This window comes from Terrapene carolina, unplaced genomic scaffold (genome assembly GCF_002925995.2).
Source record: "Terrapene carolina triunguis isolate 2854851 unplaced genomic scaffold, T_m_triunguis-2.0 Scaffold30, whole genome shotgun sequence".
Lineage (NCBI taxonomy): Eukaryota > Metazoa > Chordata > Testudines > Emydidae > Terrapene > Terrapene triunguis.
Genome location: NW_020664381.1, coordinates 10,257,674 through 10,276,667, shown reverse-complemented (window position 1 = coordinate 10,276,667; position 18,994 = coordinate 10,257,674). Strand labels below are relative to the sequence as shown.

Below are 18,994 nucleotides of genomic sequence, written 5' to 3'. Positions count from 1 at the left end.
ACTTGTTCCTTTAATCACTATAGATAATTAACACTCAAAAGCAACATGTGTGAAAGTTAATTTTAAGGCTACAAGTCTAATAGGACAAGTTAACAAATTCAGTCTTTTTATATTGCAAGTTCATTTATTGAAATAGTAGCAGTACTGCACTCTTTACTGGATTACAGTTTCATAACTTAAGGTGAGGGAGAAAACATGTCAGGTCCCAACAGGAGTATTACAAGATGCATACAATCCTAGTTCAAAGTACAGTGAAGGTGTTCATTCGCTTTGGTCATCATCCCAATCTTTCTTTCCTGATGGAGGTTTGGGCCCACCAGCTGGTTTTGCCATGATGATCTTGGGGGGAAAAAAAATTAGATTAAGTAACACTCACTAAGGATTTTTCCTTTCTATAGCTTGACATACAGTTTGAGCAGCATTCACTAAACTTATGCAGATCTGTTACTTTTGTACATTTGAACAGACAAGCTTTTGCCATTGGGTGTGTCCCATATTTCTGTAAATATGTTGCAAGTTGGCACATCATAAGGTGCTGTTTTCCCCAATACAATTTCAGTATTCCCTCGGTTACCTTTTTTAAAAGGGAGAGGGGGATTCAAGCTGTACACTTTCACATCTAAGAAAGATCTGTTTAATATCTAGCTAGTTTGTCAGAGTGACTGGGTTACTGAACACATGCAATATATTACAGGAAGAGTTTAAAGATAATCTGTAATGCCCAAAATCTGAATAAACTGAAAATCTATTTTAAATCCCTGACATCAGGATTTCCTGGCATAGGTATCAGAGTAGCAGCCGTGTTAGTCTGTATCCGCAAAAAGAACAGGAGTACTTGTGGCACCTTAGAGACTAACAAATTTATTAGAGCATAAGCTGGTTGTAGCCCACGAAAGCTTATGCTCTAATAAATTTGTTAGTCTCTAAGGTGCCACAAGTACTCCTGTTCTTCTGGCATAGGTAGACTTCCAAAAATGCCAGCTACACCTCTCTCAAGTAGCACTGCACAATTTAGTTTCAGTAAATAAGATGAATTCACTACAGCACAGCAATCTGCCACAAATCGTATTTCAAATAGGTTGTTAAAAAGGTGAAACTGCTCGCACATGTGCCCTTGAAAGCCAACAATACATATTAGCTCTGTGCTGAGTGTGGATACATTCATGCAACAGATGTGTGTCTCAACTCAATATAACAAGTGCCACCGATTTTACAGCTCGCTATTTTTCAGGTTAATCTTTCCATTCATCCTTATCCCAGTGTCCTTGTTGTTTAGGGGCTTTTGGACTGCCTGCTGGTTTTGCCATAATAATCTACAGAAATTTTACATGCATCACACACATTTCTGCTAAAGTTCCATAAAATACCAAGTCATTAAACTATCCAGAAAAGCCTTCAACGCATTCCTTCCATTTTATTGTACAAGATGCATTTAAAATATAGATGTGGAAGGTTTTCTTTTTTGAAATACATACTACACATTTTCTTTGAGACAGTTACGTGCTCATACCTGTGAAATTAAGAGCTACCAACTATGGGTCAGGATGTAAATCCAACATGTATTGGATGTGACATGGCACTTGCCTCACCTTTCCAAGATCTGAATCTAGCAATATGGTCAGCAATAATATATCTTGGTTTCACAAAAATAAACTGATTTAAGGTTATCAGTTTAATTTTTATAGCATGTATTCCTGACACGTACAAAGATGTCTTAAGTTAACTCGGAAGTTTGAAATCACTATCTCCCAAAGTCATTTCTTCAACTCACCTGATCTACTCTGAGCACAGTCACTGCAGCATTTGTAGCCAGTTTAATACCCCAGTGTTTTCCAAGATATGTGTCTAACACACCAGTTTCCAACATATCCTTCACAGCTGCAGTTTCAGCCTGTCAGAAAAAAATATGAACATTGTTCAAAGTTTCATAGCACCAGATTTTCCTACCTTATTTCAAACTGTTCTACCTTTGTAATCCTAAACAACAACAGCCACACCCACCAAGTGGTAACAAAATGACACTTTCCTGATTTTATCCCCTTTCCTCCAAATAAAACATTCATTTGAGCAACTTTTAGAAATGCGAACTGAATCATAAGTGGAATTATCTGAGCAATTGTTCAAGAACATATCCTCACGTCTCACATACAACCATTGTGTATGTAGTAATGTAACTAATTTGTCTGCTGAAGAACAAAACATCCATTCTCTAAGCTGTTTGTCTAGCTCACTGATTAATATACTGCTCCAATTACTTTAAAGCTGAACACCTAAAATCTAGAACATAATTTATATCCTTAGGTATTTTATGTGGAGTATTCTTTTGCACAGAACCAAGTATTTTGGCAGGCATAACGTATGACACCATTTACCTCAATATCAAATCCAACATTTTTGTTGCCTTCTTGGTGCACTGCATAAAGTTTGGAGAGAACCTCATTGGCCTTTACTCCCGAATTTTCTGCTAGTGCTCGAGGAATGGCTTCAAATGCCTCAGCAAATTTCTTGATAGCATACTGGTCAAGCCCAGGACATGTCTAAAGCAAAGTTTGAAAACTGTTTAATATTTTAAAGGAAAAGAAATGGATGAAGTGAGAGGAAAATGCATTATTTACCTCTCCGTAAGATGCGATCTGCTTGGCCAACTCAATCTCTGTTGCACCACCACCAGGAACAAGACGTTTATCCTGTGAACAAAACCCCACAAGATACATAATTATAAATGCAAAGTGGTTTGAGGTAGTTTTGTTTTAAAGTAACCTGAATAGATTTTTAGTTTCTAGAACTAATTTCTGCCTTCATAAACAGATATTTTTCTTGGTAGAATATTACACAAGTGCAGAAATGGCACCAACTTCAAAAAGTGAGGCATTTTATTAGTATGGCTAAAGGTAAAAATCTAGCATCTATTATTTCTAAATGTCTTTGGAAAAAGTTCATTACTATAATAAAACAATGAAATGGAAGTGGTAAGAGTAAATTTGTTTTTATCTCAACAGACAACATGACTTGTTGGGAAAAATAGGAAAGGCACTGTATATTAATACTGCTCCTCAGCCGATCATCTATTCTGGGGAGTCATTATGGAAGAGGCAGAATAAGAACTGCAAGGGACTCAGACTTGGATTCAAACGGTGGCAAAGTGGAAACTATCAGATGTTAAGCTTTCAAAAAGCTTCATGTTTTCTACATAGTTTTTCAGCCTGTATTCACATTGAGGACTCCCCATCTTATTTTAAAATCAGTATCTTAATTGCAGTTTAAAGACAAAACTTTTGTAACAGATTAAGCTGTCCTAATTTATGAACTAAATATTTTTGTACAGTATCTAAGCATATTTAACACCCTTATCACCAATGATAGATACCAAGATCCAGATTTAGCTCTGCCAGCTTGTATTGGTCTCAAACAGATCATCTTGTCACTCAAGATGGACTAAGCACAGTGCACTCTGGCTACAACCCATCTCCTAACTCCAGGGCTGCACGAGTGGCATAGGAATCAGTTACACACCCGCTCTTTGCCCACTGGAGATTTCCCCCGTGCTGAGGAGATGCAAGTAGTTTCCGCATTCCAAGCAACAGAAGGGAGCAAAGCATGCCGTAAAGTCTTGGCACAAATATCTTGGTCTACAGCTCTGTTTTAATAGAGAAGTATATTCATTTTACTCACCCTAGTGAATACTTTGAAAGTATTAACACCATCATCTATAGCTCTCTCTATGTCATCCATTAGATTATCTGTAGATCCACGGATTACTATGGTAGAAATGGCACCATCTTCCTTTTCTGTTAAGGAAAGACAGACTTAATTCTCTAGAAAACATATTAAGATGTAGAACATTTATAAATAAAGTTCTAGTCATGACATAGAACCATGATCTCCTACGAATAGAAACATACCATGCTTAAACACAACTACTTGTGTATCCCCAACCTCTGACAAATAAACACTGTTGCAGTGACCCATTTCTTCTAGTGTAGGTGGAATCTGGAAAAAAGAAGCACAAGTCAGAAAAAGATTCTGTTCATACAAAATAAATATCTCCACTGATGATACTCATTTGCAAACGGCATACCAATTTGGGAAGAGCGGTAGCGCCAAGAGTTTTACACAGCCTCCTGAGATCCCATTTTGAGTTCAACCTTAAATAAATAAATAAAAAAGAGTTCCTTTTACTACCATGTTTCCAAGAACAATTTGAAGTTTACGTTAGTTTGCAAGGAAAAATAAAGGTTTCCTCCATAATTTGGCAGTTCTATGTAATATTATCAGAATTAGTTTATTGGTATCCACTACAACACTACCATGGCATCAACTCCTCTAGTGCATTTCTGCAGTTGCTACTCTATGGTTACAGGAATTCCATGCTAATATTACAGAAATTGAAGTAGTAATGCTTTATTTTTAAGCACTGTTCACTTGGAATCAAATTTTTTTTACTTAATATCTGTCTAGCATTTTGAAAGTTTAACTATTAATCCTCAACATCTTTGTGAGAGGAATAGCTATTATCTCCATTTTACTAATGGGGAAAATGAAGTTTAATAAGTTTAACGCTCAAGGGTACTAGGCCAACATCTGGTCTGCTGTATTAGACCATGTTTCATCACAAATAATCTCATGGGATCAAAATGCTGTTTCCCTGAACATGTTACAACTCTTTTGAAGTGTCACTGATCCTGTTTTGTAAACATAAGAATAGCTTTTACATGCACAAGACTTTTCTGAGAGGATCAAAATATGAAAATATAACACTAGCTGTTATGTCTTTTTCATGGGGCTGTCCTACATTTAATAATTATACCTATACTCAAAACTGTTCACTCATTTTTATAAAGTGAATTTTAGTGCCCATGGAAAATGCTTATCAAAGGTCCTAGGGCAGAGTTCTTCCATTTATGCACTACCTATATTGTTTATACTTCCGCACACCACTGCATACTCTGACTTGGAGGAACCACCATTGTGATAGCCCTACCTCTATGCCCATTTAACCACTTTACTAAAATCACTAATATGTCTTTTTAGAATATTTGATTTTGTTGACTGGAAAATTATTTTCAAATAATGAATAACTACAATATACAGACAATGCAACCATTACACCAAAACTCCATATTTTGCAAGGTGCAATCCATTGTCAGGAAGCTCCAAGCTACGTTCGGTAACAGACACACCCTAACTGTAACTAACTTAATAGACACTCAATTTCACCCTCTACTGGAGGAAAAAGAATCATCCACATTAGGTAAGAACGTTTACATTACATATACCTTTGTATTCTGAGGACTTTGGGGAGACAACAGCAAGTATGGTATGTATAGGTATTGACATTTAAATTGTTTGTACCATTTTAATCCTTACCTGACTAACATAAGATTGTATTTATTGGCATAATGAAGTGCCATGTCTGCCACTTTGCCACCGGTTACTACAACATTTGCACCAGCATCAGCAATTGCCTTGACTTGCAGATCCATTAGATTTTCTTCTCCCTTGCTGAAATTCCTAAGTTCGTCAGCAGTTTTTATCAGTACAGTGCCCTATCAAAAGGAAACATTTTTCAATTTACAAAACACATGTGTATTGTGCCTAGAGGTTTTACATGACATTTTGACAAACCAAAATTAACTTGCCCCTTTCCTGTTCACCACTTCAACTCATGCTACTTTATCACTATTCCTCAAGTAAAAGCATGAGTGAAACATGTCAGATACTAAATTGCAGGTCAGCAAGGTTCAGTTCTGGACCACCAGGAGAGAAATTTCACAGCTGAAGATCCTATCTCAGGAATGCCTTAGTTTCTAGTCCAGAGTTCAGATACAGGAACTGTTCATATCTGTCCCTGTAGCTGCTCAAGTGTCACGACAGTGCTTCCTAAAACAGAATACTAACCATATAGAATTTTACATACACACAAACCATCCTGGCTACCAGTTTACTTCTAGAGTTCAGTGTGATTTATGGAGAATGTGGTGTAATATCCTCCACATGGCTAGCACCAAGTGAGCAGCCACATTTTATATCAGCAGAAGCTTCTAAATGGTCTTCCAGGGTAGCGCCAGAACATATCATACTAATTTACTTTAGATGTCAAGTAGGCTTGTATTGCTCTGGCAAGAGGAAAGTCACAACCATCCTATCCAGACACAGGTGGAAAGATTTTTTCCAGCTACCACTGTTATCTTTAAAATCTAAGGAAGGCTTTACAGAGGCAAAGAAATAGTAAATGTCCCATTTTGAACAAAAAGATAGATTGCCGTCATCCACATGCTCATGTCAGTGCAGCCTAAACCATTTACTTCTTTTGACAGCCTTACATTGGACAGAAGGGTGTAATGAATAACACCACTTCATACACCTGACATGAGTTCTCAGGGGAGCTATACTTTTGCCCAACACTATCATCTAGGACTTTTCAAAGGAAAAGAATTGAGTCACTGCAATGGAGCTCTATTCACCCCTACCAGAGTCTATAACTTTTCAGGTAATTTTGTCGACCACTATGATCTAATATAGGTATCTGCAATTAAGTCAGTTAATTAATTTGCACTTAAATGTCATATTAAACAACCTAGTAGAGCAAAACTACTGTGTGTTGGGCACACAAGAATATCTTAAGAATATCTTAAACTCTATTTTGACTCAAATTATATTTGTATGCTAACATTTTGTGTTATATATTATCTGTCAGTGGTCTCAGGAAAAGTTTGAAAATGCATCTGCTCAAAGGAACACTTCATATTAAAGTTAGAGAAAAATATGGTTTAGACAGCTATGATAGAAAACCCTGAACTTCATTTTAACATAGAAGCTCAAGTCCCCTATTAAAAAAAGTCAATTGTCAAGGATATTTAAAGTTAATATTAATCTGAGAATAATACAGACCAAGTACTGCATATGTACATAAATTGCTATGGGACCTCTTTTGGGCACCTACATACCTTAGTTTCAGTTATCATGCCATCAAAAGGACAGGAATACACAGCTATTTTGGCATCTTTGACAGAAGTAACATCTCCTTCAGTTTCTTTTTTAAAAACCATACCATGCAGGACTGAAGAGGCAGAGATACCAGAGCCCTAAAGAGAATAAAGGGGACAGATAAAGATCACATTTCAGTACACCCATCCACCACAATAAAGCTACACTTGCTCTTTTAAAAAAGGAAGTCTCATGTTTGAACATGCTTAGACATGTTTCTATTCCAGGATGAGGAGAAAACACTATGCTGATTTGGGAATACTGAATATTCTTCTCTAGAAATACACAGTTGAAGATTTATTCCATGGCAGTAACAATTAGAAATTTATAGTGATCCTTTTTCTGCTCCCAGTCAGGAAGAAGGATTAGCAAGAAAGAAGTTGATGGGAAGCACAAGTTTAGCCCATCCTGTCATCCTTACTGAGGTCTAATATCCCACTGACAGAGTAAGAACAACAGGATCAGGCCCGTAACATTCTGCATCCTCCCCCACCCCAGCCTGAACATCTGGGTTGCATTTTAATTGAAGGTACAATTACTGAAAAACATATTGGTTGAGCTTTTAGCTCATGAAACTGATTTGTTTAAGGACCAAACACTTGGAGTTCTGCCCCTGAAGTTTTGAGGCAATTCCGCTCTAAGACAAGTATTGCACAGAAAATATCTTGAAACTAGGAATGCCAGAGTTTGGTAAAAATAATTTAATTGAATGTGCTATAACAATATATCTACATTATTGAAGCCGTGCCTCAATCTATCAAAAATAAAGACAATCTTAAAGTCTAGGCTGGGTGAAGGACAACAGAAATGTAACATTTTATGATCCAAAAGTTAGCTATTTTCATTACAGAGTTATCTAATACAATAACAGGAATACCAGAATTTATTCCTGGGGGAATTCTGCGCAAAGCGCAGAATTAATATCCCCTGCAGATATTTCTCCCCCTCCCCCGCCACAAAATAATTGATTCTGACAGGGAGGCAAAGGGAAGCCATGAGAGGGGTGACACTGCAATTACACCTTTTGCCAACCAGGGGCTGATATGGTGCCAGAAGAGAGGGCAGCCTCCTACGGAGACAGAGGAGGCAGAGGCTGCCTTCCTCAAAGTGCCATGGCCGCGGGACCAGGTTAGGAGGCACGAGATATGGGGGGACAAACAGAGTGGGGCACATGGAGCTGCTGGGGAGTCACAAACTGGGGTTCAGAAGGGCTAGTGAAGGTACAGGAGTTAGTGGGGTAACAACATTAAGCCAAGGGCTGAATGGGAGTGAGGGTACAGGGCCACATGGGGATATGCCTGGCTGAATGGGGAGTGGGCGTGCAGAGAAGATGTGCCTGACTGAAAGGGAGTCAGTCTGTGTCTGAATGGGGGATGCTCCCCAACTCCCTAACAATCCCTCCCACCCCCCACAAAAAAAACTGTCCCACCCACGCCTAACAACCTTCCAGGTTCACTCCCAGGGCTCCTTCCCAGCAATTACTTCCCTCCCGCTCAGCTCCTCCGTTGCCACTGACTCCCCCAAGCTTTCACACTGCTTCTAAGTGTGTGGCAAATATGTTTCTGAATTGTAGTTTAAATGAATTACTACTCAAAGTTCCATATTTAATATGCCTAGAAAGGAATCTATTTGTCGAAAAATATTTCCTGAATTTTTTTTGTTGTCTGTTCCAGACATACTTGCTGACAAGTATTGTGAAATAAATTACCAAAATAATTGAAACTGGCGTGGTTATATTGTGTTATTCTGACAAATAAAATATGCAGAATTTTGAAGAATTTTTAAATATTGTGTGCAGAATTTTTAATTTTTTGGCGCAGAATTCCCCCAGGAGTAAGAATTAGTCATGCTTTAGTGAAAAAAGTTCAGAGCTTACCAAAATTTTGCATACTCTGATGCTGTCAACATTGAAATGACCAGAATTAGGAAGAATAGATACTGTTTGAGAAAAGAAACATGTATTATATAATTTAAGTGCAAAGTACAAATGTGACACTAGAAAATCATATGCATCATTTATATAGAAAATACTGTATTAATAAGATATTTGGTTTCAAAAGCCTTTAAACAAATAAAGAGATCAAGAAATGAACTGCCAAATTTTACGTTAGCAGGAAACAGTTACCCTCCTCGATGATCAGTTACAGATAAGTATAGGTACTGCAATGCTGAGAAAGCGGAACTCTTCACTATGAAATGGCAGTATCTGGCCAGCAAGAGAACACAAATCAATGAAGCCAGCAGGCCAAGTTTAGCCTGTGCCCACTTACACTGAGGCTGAATTTGGCCCAGAGTATTTTGAGGAAAAATTTGCTCTAATGATGAGAGTTGTATTCTTGAGCTCTACAAGATGGAGAGCTCTATATAACAAAACTCACCAACATCACACTTAGATTAAGTCGTGCATTTAAGAGCATGAGTGCAGCTGCAAAGATGAAAATAGATTTTCATCTTGAAAATGTATGGCTTACTAGAAAGCCATTTGGACTAACCACAGCTGGGCCACAATGAGCATGAAGAGAATTCAGTGGGTAAGAGGAAAAGAAATACCACCTCCCTCTCTCCCTTGCCCCCAAAGGCATGAGACCTAATATATTCAGCTCATTTAGCCTAATACATGAATAGCTGGCAATGCCTTTCACCTATGACGTGAGCACTTGAATAACATAACAAAGATTAAAAACAAGCCTGTATTCAGTTTAGATACATACAAGATGCAAACTTGTTTACTTACCACATGCCTGAGCAATAAGCTTTGCCAGGAAGATTTCATTGCCATATTGTTTACTCATTACTGAGGTGTGCAGCAAAGATGCCACTTCTTCAATATCATGCAGATTCTTTGCAGAACAGCATACTAAGTCAGGAAGAATTTCTAGGGCTTTCTTGCAAGCTTTTTCATAACCTTCTATCACCTGTAATGCAAATGACAAAGTTCACTGACATTCTAACCTCCTCCACCTAACTGTACATTCATGTTCACTATGTTTCCTTCTGAAAGAGTCACAAAGTATCAATGCATACATTATGTATATACTGTCATTTGAAAGTTGACTAAAGGGAGCAGCTCAAAAGGGATGGAGATCATCAAGTAATACATAGCAAGTATTCAAGAATATTACAGATGTGATTAAGTAAAACACAACCCAAGGTCACTGATTAACCCATATTAGTTATCATCTACCAGTTTTCATGCAGCATGAATATTAAATTAACTACATGCCTCTGAAACTGAAAGTCCCATCCTCAGAAGTTCCTCTGCTAGCTCAAGAAGGGTTCCAGCAAAAACAAGGACAAAGTTTGTTCCATCTCCAACTTCTTGCTCTTGCATATGGGAAGCCATTACAATCATTTTTGCAGCAGGGTGTTGGACCTGTTAAAGGAGTTAGACATATTAATTTAACTGTTAATATCCCGGTTAGTCAACTTTAAAAGTATATAGCCCTAAAGTTCTTTGTATGTATCAAATATAAGCTCCTTTTTGATTAAAAATCTGATCTAAAATTAATCAGGATTAAGAACTAGATGGGGAAAAAGCAAGTTAAACAGTAAATTACACAATAAGCAAGAGTATAAGATATGAAAATTGCAAGACTCTGGAATACTGCTGTGGGGTTAAGACAATAGAAAAAAGGCACTTCCTTTCTTCCCCATTTCTAATTGACAGCTGCATTATTTTTAAGGGATACCAGTGTGGCCTTACAATCACACATGTAGATTACCTTAGACTTTCAATTTAAGATAAACTTCAAGCAACACTGAGTTTTGTGTATGCATATATACACAGTTGATCAGCTCTAAGCTATACTTTGCAATCTGCACAAAAATGGCAGCTCTTCCCCCTTCCAATAAACAATTTAATAGAAAAGTGCTTTATCTATTCTTGGATATATTTATAGCTACAATTACGGTGTCTAAGCCATGGTGACATGCAAGATTGATTATAATAAGCAATTAAGACTCCTGTATTTAAGCACTCTACTGAAATTTTACAGTACTGAGAATACTGGAAAAACAAGTTTAACCGTGCATGTAAATATAGATTTAAAAATATCAAATTAAAAAAGCAGTAAATACATTTTCTTAAACATTTTCGCTGTGTGTTTGTTCACTTGCTAATTTTAGAATTCAATCATTTATAATAGTCCCCTATTTAAAGTAAATTAGGAAAGTTCTATAGCAGTGATACTCAGACCTCAGTGGTTCAGGAGCCAAATTAGCAATCAACATCACCCAAAAGAGCCATAGTAGTGTGAATGCATTGTTTATTTACTATTTTTTATATATTATTCTCACAGCAAAATAACTGACCAAATATTATTATTTTATCAACTACAATTGGTTAATAACATAGTAAAATAACCTGATTGGTTACGGATATTAAAACACTGTGGTTTAATATCATGTGCTGCAAAGAGCCGCAGAAGACAAACTGAAGAGCCACTTGTGGCTCAGGAACCTCAGTCTGAGTATCACTATTCAATAGCATACACACAACATTATTCATGGGTTGACACAGAGGCATCACGCAATTGAGTTTCTATTTAACTGTTGCAGCAAATGACATGTCACCTCAGCTTCTGCACAATTCTATTAACTTTCTCATTGCAGGATAATGTCACATCCCCAACGTCCCTAAAACCAAAAGCGAGAATTCTACGCAGGTAGAGGGACATGTGAAAATTGGCACCAACAAGAAATTAACGTTGCCCTTATTTCTCTTAAACAAGAGTCTTCCACACAAGATGTCAGCAATTACAATCCACGTCTCTTTCATTCCTAAACTCTACTCCTATTTTGAGGAGGAAGAGAGGCAAATACCAATAATGATATTCAATAATCCAAGTGTCTTTGCAGCAGGGCCTTTCTGTCACTACTAGAGCTCTGAAAAGCCCTTCTATTTTTTTCTGTTGTGTGTATATTCGCTACACTCCTCTCAGGATCCAATTATGAATTAGATCATTTAGAAACTGTGGCCCTGATCCTACAAACTTACCCTTATTAATAAAACTGAGTAAAAGTCTTAGTTGTTGAAATAAACTTTAGCTAGTTGGTAAGTAAGTAAGTAAAAATCTTTTAACATGAAAAAGCACTTACCTCCAACTCCCTTAAGATAGTTGCAGCATCGTTTGTCACGAAAAGCTTCTCAAGATGATTGATAACCATTTTGTTCATTCCTAAATGATAAAAAGCTCATCAATTCTTATTTTACACAACTGTAAATACTTCAGTTTGAATTGGTGTTATTTGGTTAATTCCTCTCATTTCACGCAATCAACGGACTATTTTTGTTCTTCATATAAAAGTATTTATAACAAAGAAGTTTACCATAATCAGTTTCCCCTGTAAAGAAGTGGTTTGGGATATTTTGACCTTCATAATTTTTAGCCCTATAAACATTTGTAAATTTGGATTGAGGAATCTGTGAGACCTCTCTCTTCTGAAATAAAGTTTTGAAGTTACATTAAGGGGATACTAACAATTTAAACAAAATTAGTGTTTTGTAATCCTATTACATAATTTAAGATTACTAACAAAAATGTACCAGCACAATATGTTTTTCAGTTTATTTTGTGCATTTGATAGTGCAGTGTGTAGTCAGTTTAACCATATCCCCTATACAGTCAATGTTTCTTCAACTTCAGTGGATCTTTCACATAGCAGCAAATGGGGCAAAAAAAAATTAAATTAGGACAATGATGATAATTCTACAAAAACAGACTTGAGGACTCAGAGGCAGATATGGGATATAAAACTTTTTTTAAAAAATTGACCAGACTGAAAATGCTCCTTTATTGAAATCATGTGACTAAAGACATTTATAACTGAAGTTTTACCACAAACAATGGAATGGTCATCCTTCAAGAAAAACAAATATAGCTTCTTTGTACATAAATATTACAATAAACAGTATAAAATTAGAGAAGGTTACCATTTGGTCCAAGAGCTGTACGGGTTGTTTGGGCAAGCTCCTTACATGCCTGTATGTTCCTAAATACAGCTTCTTCTAATCCTGAAAAATGCTGTCAAAAAAAAAAAAAAAAAAAAAAGTTTATTGCTTAGAATCAGAGGTTCTAACAAAAAAATTCTGGAAGAATTACAGTCACTTGTCATTTGACAGCCAGGATGAAATGCTGGCTTCACTAAAGTCAATAGCAAATCTCCCACTGAGTTATTTTGGAGTGAAATCCTGGCTACACAAAAGTTTAAACAAAAATTCAATCCTCCTCTTTCAAAAACAGTGACAAAGAAGCTAACATACACTGGCTGTCAACTGCAGAGTTTAGCAACTAAAGCAAATTTATGAATATGAAAGAGGAAAGTTGGGTCAACACTCAACAGATTGAACCTCATAAGTCTGTCCAAGTAAATCAGGGACTTCTGGTGAGGATATTGGCTTATGGAGGGCATGACAAATGTCCTCCACACCTACTTGCCTGAGAAAAATGTATGCACCATCATTCCCATCAAGATCACACCCCCAAAGTTATACCATTTACACCACTCCCACATCAGTAAGTCAACTATGCCCCACAAGATAAATAATTTCAAACTCCCTCCCACATACACCTCTACCCCAATATAACACTGTCCTCGGGAGCCAAAAAATCTTACCGTGTTATAGGTGAAACCACGTTATATTGAACTTGCTTTAATCCGCCGGAATGCGCAGCCCCCCCTGGAGCACTGCTTTACCGCGTTGTATCTGAATTCGTGTTATATCGGGTTTCGTTATATCGGGGTAGATGTGTACATACATCCATTTGTAAATTTAGAGCTCCTATCAGTTAATAAATCATGTCTCCTCTCTCACACACCTCTGCAAAGCTCATCTGGGTGCCCTCTAAAAGTCCCAGAGAAAGCTCTGTTTACCAAGCTCTCTCACAACTTCAGGAAAGGTAGAAGCAGCTCCAGCTGTTCTGTTCCTCTGTCTCTTCTTGTTAAAGAAGAACCAGCATCTGTGCCATTTTGCTTCCCCTGTTCCCCTCTCCTTTCTACAAGAGTTCAGCAGCTCTTGCAACTATTCCCTACCTCCAACTACTCTCGTGAATAAAGAAAAGCATAAAGTTCCCTGAGCTGCTTGCATCTCCCATTCTCCATCCTGTTAAGCAGCAGTACTCAGAAACCTCTGTTGCTTTCTTCTCCCTTCCAGAGGAGGAGTCAGCAATAACCTAGTCCAGGGGTGGCCAGCCTGAGAAGGAGCCAGAATTTACCAATGTACGTTGCCAAAGAGCCACAGTAATATGTCAGCAGACCCCCGTCTCCCAGCACGCCTGATCAGCTGTTCGGGGCATGCAGGAGGCTGGGGGGGGGGGGGGGGGGGGGGGGGGGGGGAGGTGTGTGAAAGCGAGGGCAAGGCAGGCTCAGGGGAGGGCTGGGAAGGGGTGGAGTGGGGGCAGGGCCTGTGGCAGAGCCAGGGGTTGAGCAGTGAGCACCCCCCAGCACATTGGAAAGTTGGCGCCTGTAGCTCCAGCCCCGGAGTTGGTGCCTATCTAAGGAGCCGCATATTAACTTCTGAAGAGCCGCAAATGGCTCTGGAGCCACAGGTTGGCAACCCCATACCTGATCTCTCTCTGTCCATTTATTTGAGCAAAGTTTCTATTCTCCTAGGCAGGTTTGTCAACTCCTACCAAAATACATGTTAAATACATGTTAAATACACCTCTACCTCGATATAACGCGACCCGATATAACGCAAATTCGGATATAACACGGGAAAAAAGTGCTGGGGGGGGGGGCGCTGCACTCTGGTGGATCAAAGCAAGTTCAATATAACGCTGTTTCACCTACAACGCGGTAAAAAATTTTGGCTCCCGAGGACAGCATTATATCGAGGTAGAGGTGTCTATTAATTCAATGTTGAGTGTAGCATTGTACTAAGCATTTTGCTTCTCTGGAATTTTGTTTGTAAACAGTATAGTAAGAATAGACCAGGGGTCGGCAACGTTCGGCACGCGGCTCGCCAGAGTGAGCACCCTAGCTGGCCGGGCCAGTTTATTTACCTGCTGACGTGGCAGGTTCGGCCGATCGCGGCCCCTACTCGCCGCGGTTTGCCGTCCCGGGCCAATGGGGGCGCCGGGAAGCGACACGGGCCGAGGGATGTGCTGGCCGCGGCTTCCCGCCGCCCCCATAGGCCCGGGACGGCGAACCGCGGCCAGTGGGGGCCACGATCGGCCGAACCTGCCGCGTCAGCAGGTAAATAAACTGGCTCGGCCCGCTAGCGTGCTTACCCTGGCGAGCCGCATGCCGAACGTTGCCGACCCCTGGAATAGACTGATATAAGGGCATTCATTGGTAACAGGAGTTAATTTATTAGCATTTGCATTTCACAGCTGGGGCTCATTTGTGCTAAGCACTGTGTGGCTATATATCAAAACAATTCCTTGCCCAAACAGCTTGCAATATCGAAAGCCAAGCAACCTACACAGGGTGAGGGATCAGAGTCTCAATAAAAACAGAGTTGTGGTTGAACGGCCCGACAGCTGCTCAAAATTACCCACTGTCAGTTGCCTAAAGCTTTGGGGGCATTACTGTTAATACTTTCATAGACTCCAAGGCCAGAAAGGACTCCTGTGATCTAGTCTGACCTGTATATTATAGACCATATAATTTCCCCACAATAGTTCCTAGATCATATATTTTACAAAAACATCCAATCTTGATTTTAAAATGGCCAGTGACGGAAAAAAGTCACCACAAACCTTGGCAAATTGTTCCGCTGGTTAATTACTCTAACCCTTAAAAACGTACATCTTTCAATCTGAATTTGTCTAGTTTCAATTTCCAGCCATTGGATCATTTTATATCTTTCACTGCTAACCTGAGGAGCCCATTATTAAATATTTGTTCTCCATGTAGGTACTTTTAGATTGTAAAAAGTCACTCCTTCACTTTCTCTTTGTTAAACTAAAAAGACTGAGCTCTTTCAATCTACCACTATAAGGCACGTTTTTCTATCCCTTTAATCCTTCTCGTGGCTCTTCTGTCAACCCTCTCCAATCTGTCAACATCTTTCTTGATTTATGGACACCAGAATCCGGCACAGATTCCAGTGGCGATCACGCCAGAGCCAAATACAGCGCTACAATAACCTCACTGCTCCTACTCAAGTCTCCCCTATTGATGCATCCCAGGATTACAGTAGCTCTTTCGGTCACAGCATCGCCCTGGGAGCTCCTGTTCACCTGCTTATCCACCCCAAGGCACAACTGTTTTCAGTCACCGCTCAGGCAACAGGGGCCGCGAGCCCAGGGCAGGGTAACACCGGCAGGTGAAAAGGGGAGATTCGCTCCAGCCCGGGCCCTGCAGCCGGCTCGGCCCCGCCCAGCCCCTCCCCAGGTTGCAGCTGCGGCCCCGCCGGCAGCCTCCAGGGCGGCCACGCGCGAACCCGCCGTGGAGCAGAGACGGGGGAGAAGCTGCCCCCGAGCCCGCATCTCGCGGCCGGAGCCCCCCGCCCCCCACTAGTCCGAGGGGGAGGGGCACCGCGGACACGACAGGCCCCGCCCTCCTCAGCGCGTGGAGCCGCAGGGTCCAGCCCGGGCTGCGCTTCTGGAAGCTTCTCCGGCCCGGCCCCGGGGGCGCGCGGGAACCCCAGGCCCGGTCCCGCTCTCACCTTGGCGCCTTCTTTCAGCATCTGGGCAAAGCCCGGGGCCTTGGGCACGTGCATCGCCATGTCCGCTCGGAGCAGTGAGGCCAGCCACGCGCCGTGATGCACGAGCTGAACCACGGGAAACGGGAGAATGGAGGGAGCTTGCGCACGCAACTCACAAGCCCCTCCCCTGGCACGCAGGCGCAGAAGGAAACAGCCGCGCCAGGCGGCGGCGGGCTCCCTCCTTCCTCCCAGGGAGAAGCGAATGATTCCCAGAGAACATCGATCGGAGGGCGGACGGAGGCTGGTTCGTGGACGCGCGGGAGGAGGAGGTGGAGTCCCTGTGACAGCGGAGGGGACGAGTTGCGCGCGCCCACAGCAGCCGCCTTGCGCCTTCTCCCAACGGCCGGACTGCGCTGCCTCGCCTCGCTCTGCAGCCGCGAGCCGGGCTTCGTCCCTGTGCCTGCGCAGCCAGCCTGTGCTGCGTGTAAAACCGGGTCCCGCTACACGCCCTGGTGAGCCCCGTGTGGCCGCGCACACGTCAGGCTGAGTGGGGGCAGCAGGCACTCAGGGCCCAGCGCGGGGCGGGGCGGGGCGGGGGTAGCTCAGCAGACCCGAGGTGACTCAGGCCCCAAGCTCTGTCATTTTGCAGTGTGGACAGGGGTCAAGTCGTAGCTCCCAGCCAGAAGCTCTGCGACGGGCACTTCCGCTGCCATAGCACGACTGTGGGGCCAGCAAATGTAAACCCAGGTTTGCAATGTAATGTGGATGCTCAAGTGTGGGTTTGGAAACTCCCAAGTCCAGGTCCCACAGACCCAGGTTTACAACACAGTGTAGGCATGCCTACTGTGCCCAGGGCTTTAGTTACTTGGCTCAGTGTTTCCAGAGAAGGGCTCCTTGTCCCCCTCTCCCATGTGGGAGATGATGTGGGAGGAAGAGCAGGGTGTTTGCAGCCCAGCTGTTTGTGACACCCTTTCCCCCAGGCTGAAACCCCAGAGTATGCACTGTGAATGTTGACTATGGTGATGCATCATCAGCAAGACTAAGTTTTAGTCCCGGGTATTAGTAAAAGTCACGGGCAGTAAACAAAAATTCACGGCCCATGACCTGTCCATGACTTTTACTAAAAATACCAGTGAATAAAATTGAGGGGGGGTGCCCGGGACCCCCGCTGGTGTGTGGGGGTGGGGCCAGCAGGCCCCCTACTTGGCTTCACACTTCCCCCCCCCAGCAGCAGCAGAGTTTGGGTGTGGGAGGTGGCAGGGGGTTGGGGCCCAGCCAATGGAAGCTGCAAAGCCAGCATTCTGGGTGGAGGCAGCGCACAGACCTACCTAGCCATACCTCCGCCTAGCAGCTTACGAGGGGGATGTCACTTCTTCTAGGGAGCTCCCAGGTAAGCGCTGCTCAGAGCCTGCCTCACCCCCTCCTGTGCCCCAACCCCCTGCCCCCTCCCACACCCAAACTCTGCTGTGGGGGACGGGCGTTGTAACCTGGGACTGCCACAGCAGCAGCCGGTGCGCCTGGCGCAGGGGCTGCCTGAGCTGCCCCTGAGCCAGGCACACCGGCTGCTGCAGAAGTCACGGAAACTCATGGAATCTGTGATCCCCATGACAAACCTCAGCCTTAATCATCAGCATCAAAGCAAAAGGGACATAGCTTGCTTGCAGATCCGGTACCACCCAGATCAATCTTGAAATTGTATGGCTTACTAGAAGACCATTTGGATTTGATGATCTGGCAGGGTGTTCTGTGGTCTACACTTCAGATGTAGGTGGACATAGTGTTATGGTGCTCAGTGGTGTGAAAAAGACACACCCCTCAGCGATTTAGTTATGTTGATCCAGTGTCGATTCAGCTAGGTCAGTGGAAGAATGCTTCCATTGACCTAGCCCACTGTCACTCAGGTTCCTACAGCAACAGAAAAGCCCCTTCTGTTGCTGTAAGCTGCATCTAGCTATGGGGCTATGCCATTATAGCTATGTCTGTATCTGTCATCTCACCACTGAAGCTTTTGGTGACCATGTGATCGCTAACTGTGTAGAGGCCTTCCTTGATAAATGTTCTTCATAATACACAAAAGCTGTGCAGAGAAAAAGGAAGATGCATTCAAATAATAACAATAATCAGTCTAGATTCAGGGGTTAGGAAGCCTTTACAGATTGTAAGCCTTAACTTCTTAGTCCTTTGCTTCTCTAAATTAATTTGTTAGTGGTTATATAAATGAGCTAAGCTTCATTCTGTAACCAAATTCTTTCTGCACAGCTTTTGTAAAAGACATACTATCCTTGTTATTTTAATAACTGAATTAAACTAAACTGCTTTACGCCCCACTACTGGTGTGTAACTAAATCTGTTTATTCTAATCTTACGTTTATTTAGCTCCACCAGTACAAATTTTCTTAGGGTATGTCTACACTA

At 41.6% G+C, this 18,994-nt stretch overlaps 2 protein-coding genes across 2 annotated transcripts in view; one reads left to right on the top strand and one right to left on the bottom strand.

Moving 5' to 3' along the window:
- Window positions 1-232: 232 nt before the first annotated feature.
- LOC112105893 (T-complex protein 1 subunit theta) lies at window positions 233-16,737 on the bottom strand. The gene is made up of 15 exons (XM_026651451.2): window positions 16,601-16,737; window positions 12,920-13,010; window positions 12,085-12,164; window positions 10,211-10,360; window positions 9,722-9,902; window positions 8,864-8,925; window positions 6,948-7,085; window positions 5,368-5,546; window positions 4,079-4,145; window positions 3,903-3,990; window positions 3,673-3,788; window positions 2,616-2,687; window positions 2,373-2,537; window positions 1,772-1,891; window positions 233-339 (listed from the first exon to the last, which is right to left on the bottom strand). The coding sequence occupies exons 1-15, from the start codon at window positions 16,658-16,660 to the stop codon at window positions 262-264; spliced, it is 1,647 nt and encodes a 548-aa protein (XP_026507236.1). The 5' UTR covers window positions 16,661-16,737; the 3' UTR covers window positions 233-261.
- Window positions 16,738-16,877: 140 nt separating this feature from the next.
- The window catches only part of LOC112105892 (MAP3K7 C-terminal-like protein), a 71,233-nt gene continuing 69,116 nt past the window's right edge, over window positions 16,878-18,994 (top strand). The window contains exon 1 of the mRNA XM_026651446.2: window positions 16,878-17,091. The gene's annotated coding sequence lies outside the window, so the exon portion shown is untranslated. The remainder of the gene's footprint in view (window positions 17,092-18,994) is intronic.

What these genes read in the sequence shown, in the direction of transcription:
- LOC112105893 (XM_026651451.2), bottom strand. Translation starts at nt 16,660, where the DNA reads ATGGCGATGCACGTGCCCAAGGCCCCGGGCTTTGCCCAGATGCTGAAA. An exon ending in CTTTCAAAGTATTCACTAGG is followed by an intron (nt 2,688 to 3,672) that starts GTGAGTAAAATG and finishes TTTTGTTCACAG; the next exon opens with GATAAACGTCTTGTTCCTGG. An exon ending in AGATCGCATCTTACGGAGAG is followed by an intron (nt 2,538 to 2,615) that starts GTAAATAATGCA and finishes ACTTTGCTTTAG; the next exon opens with ACATGTCCTGGGCTTGACCA.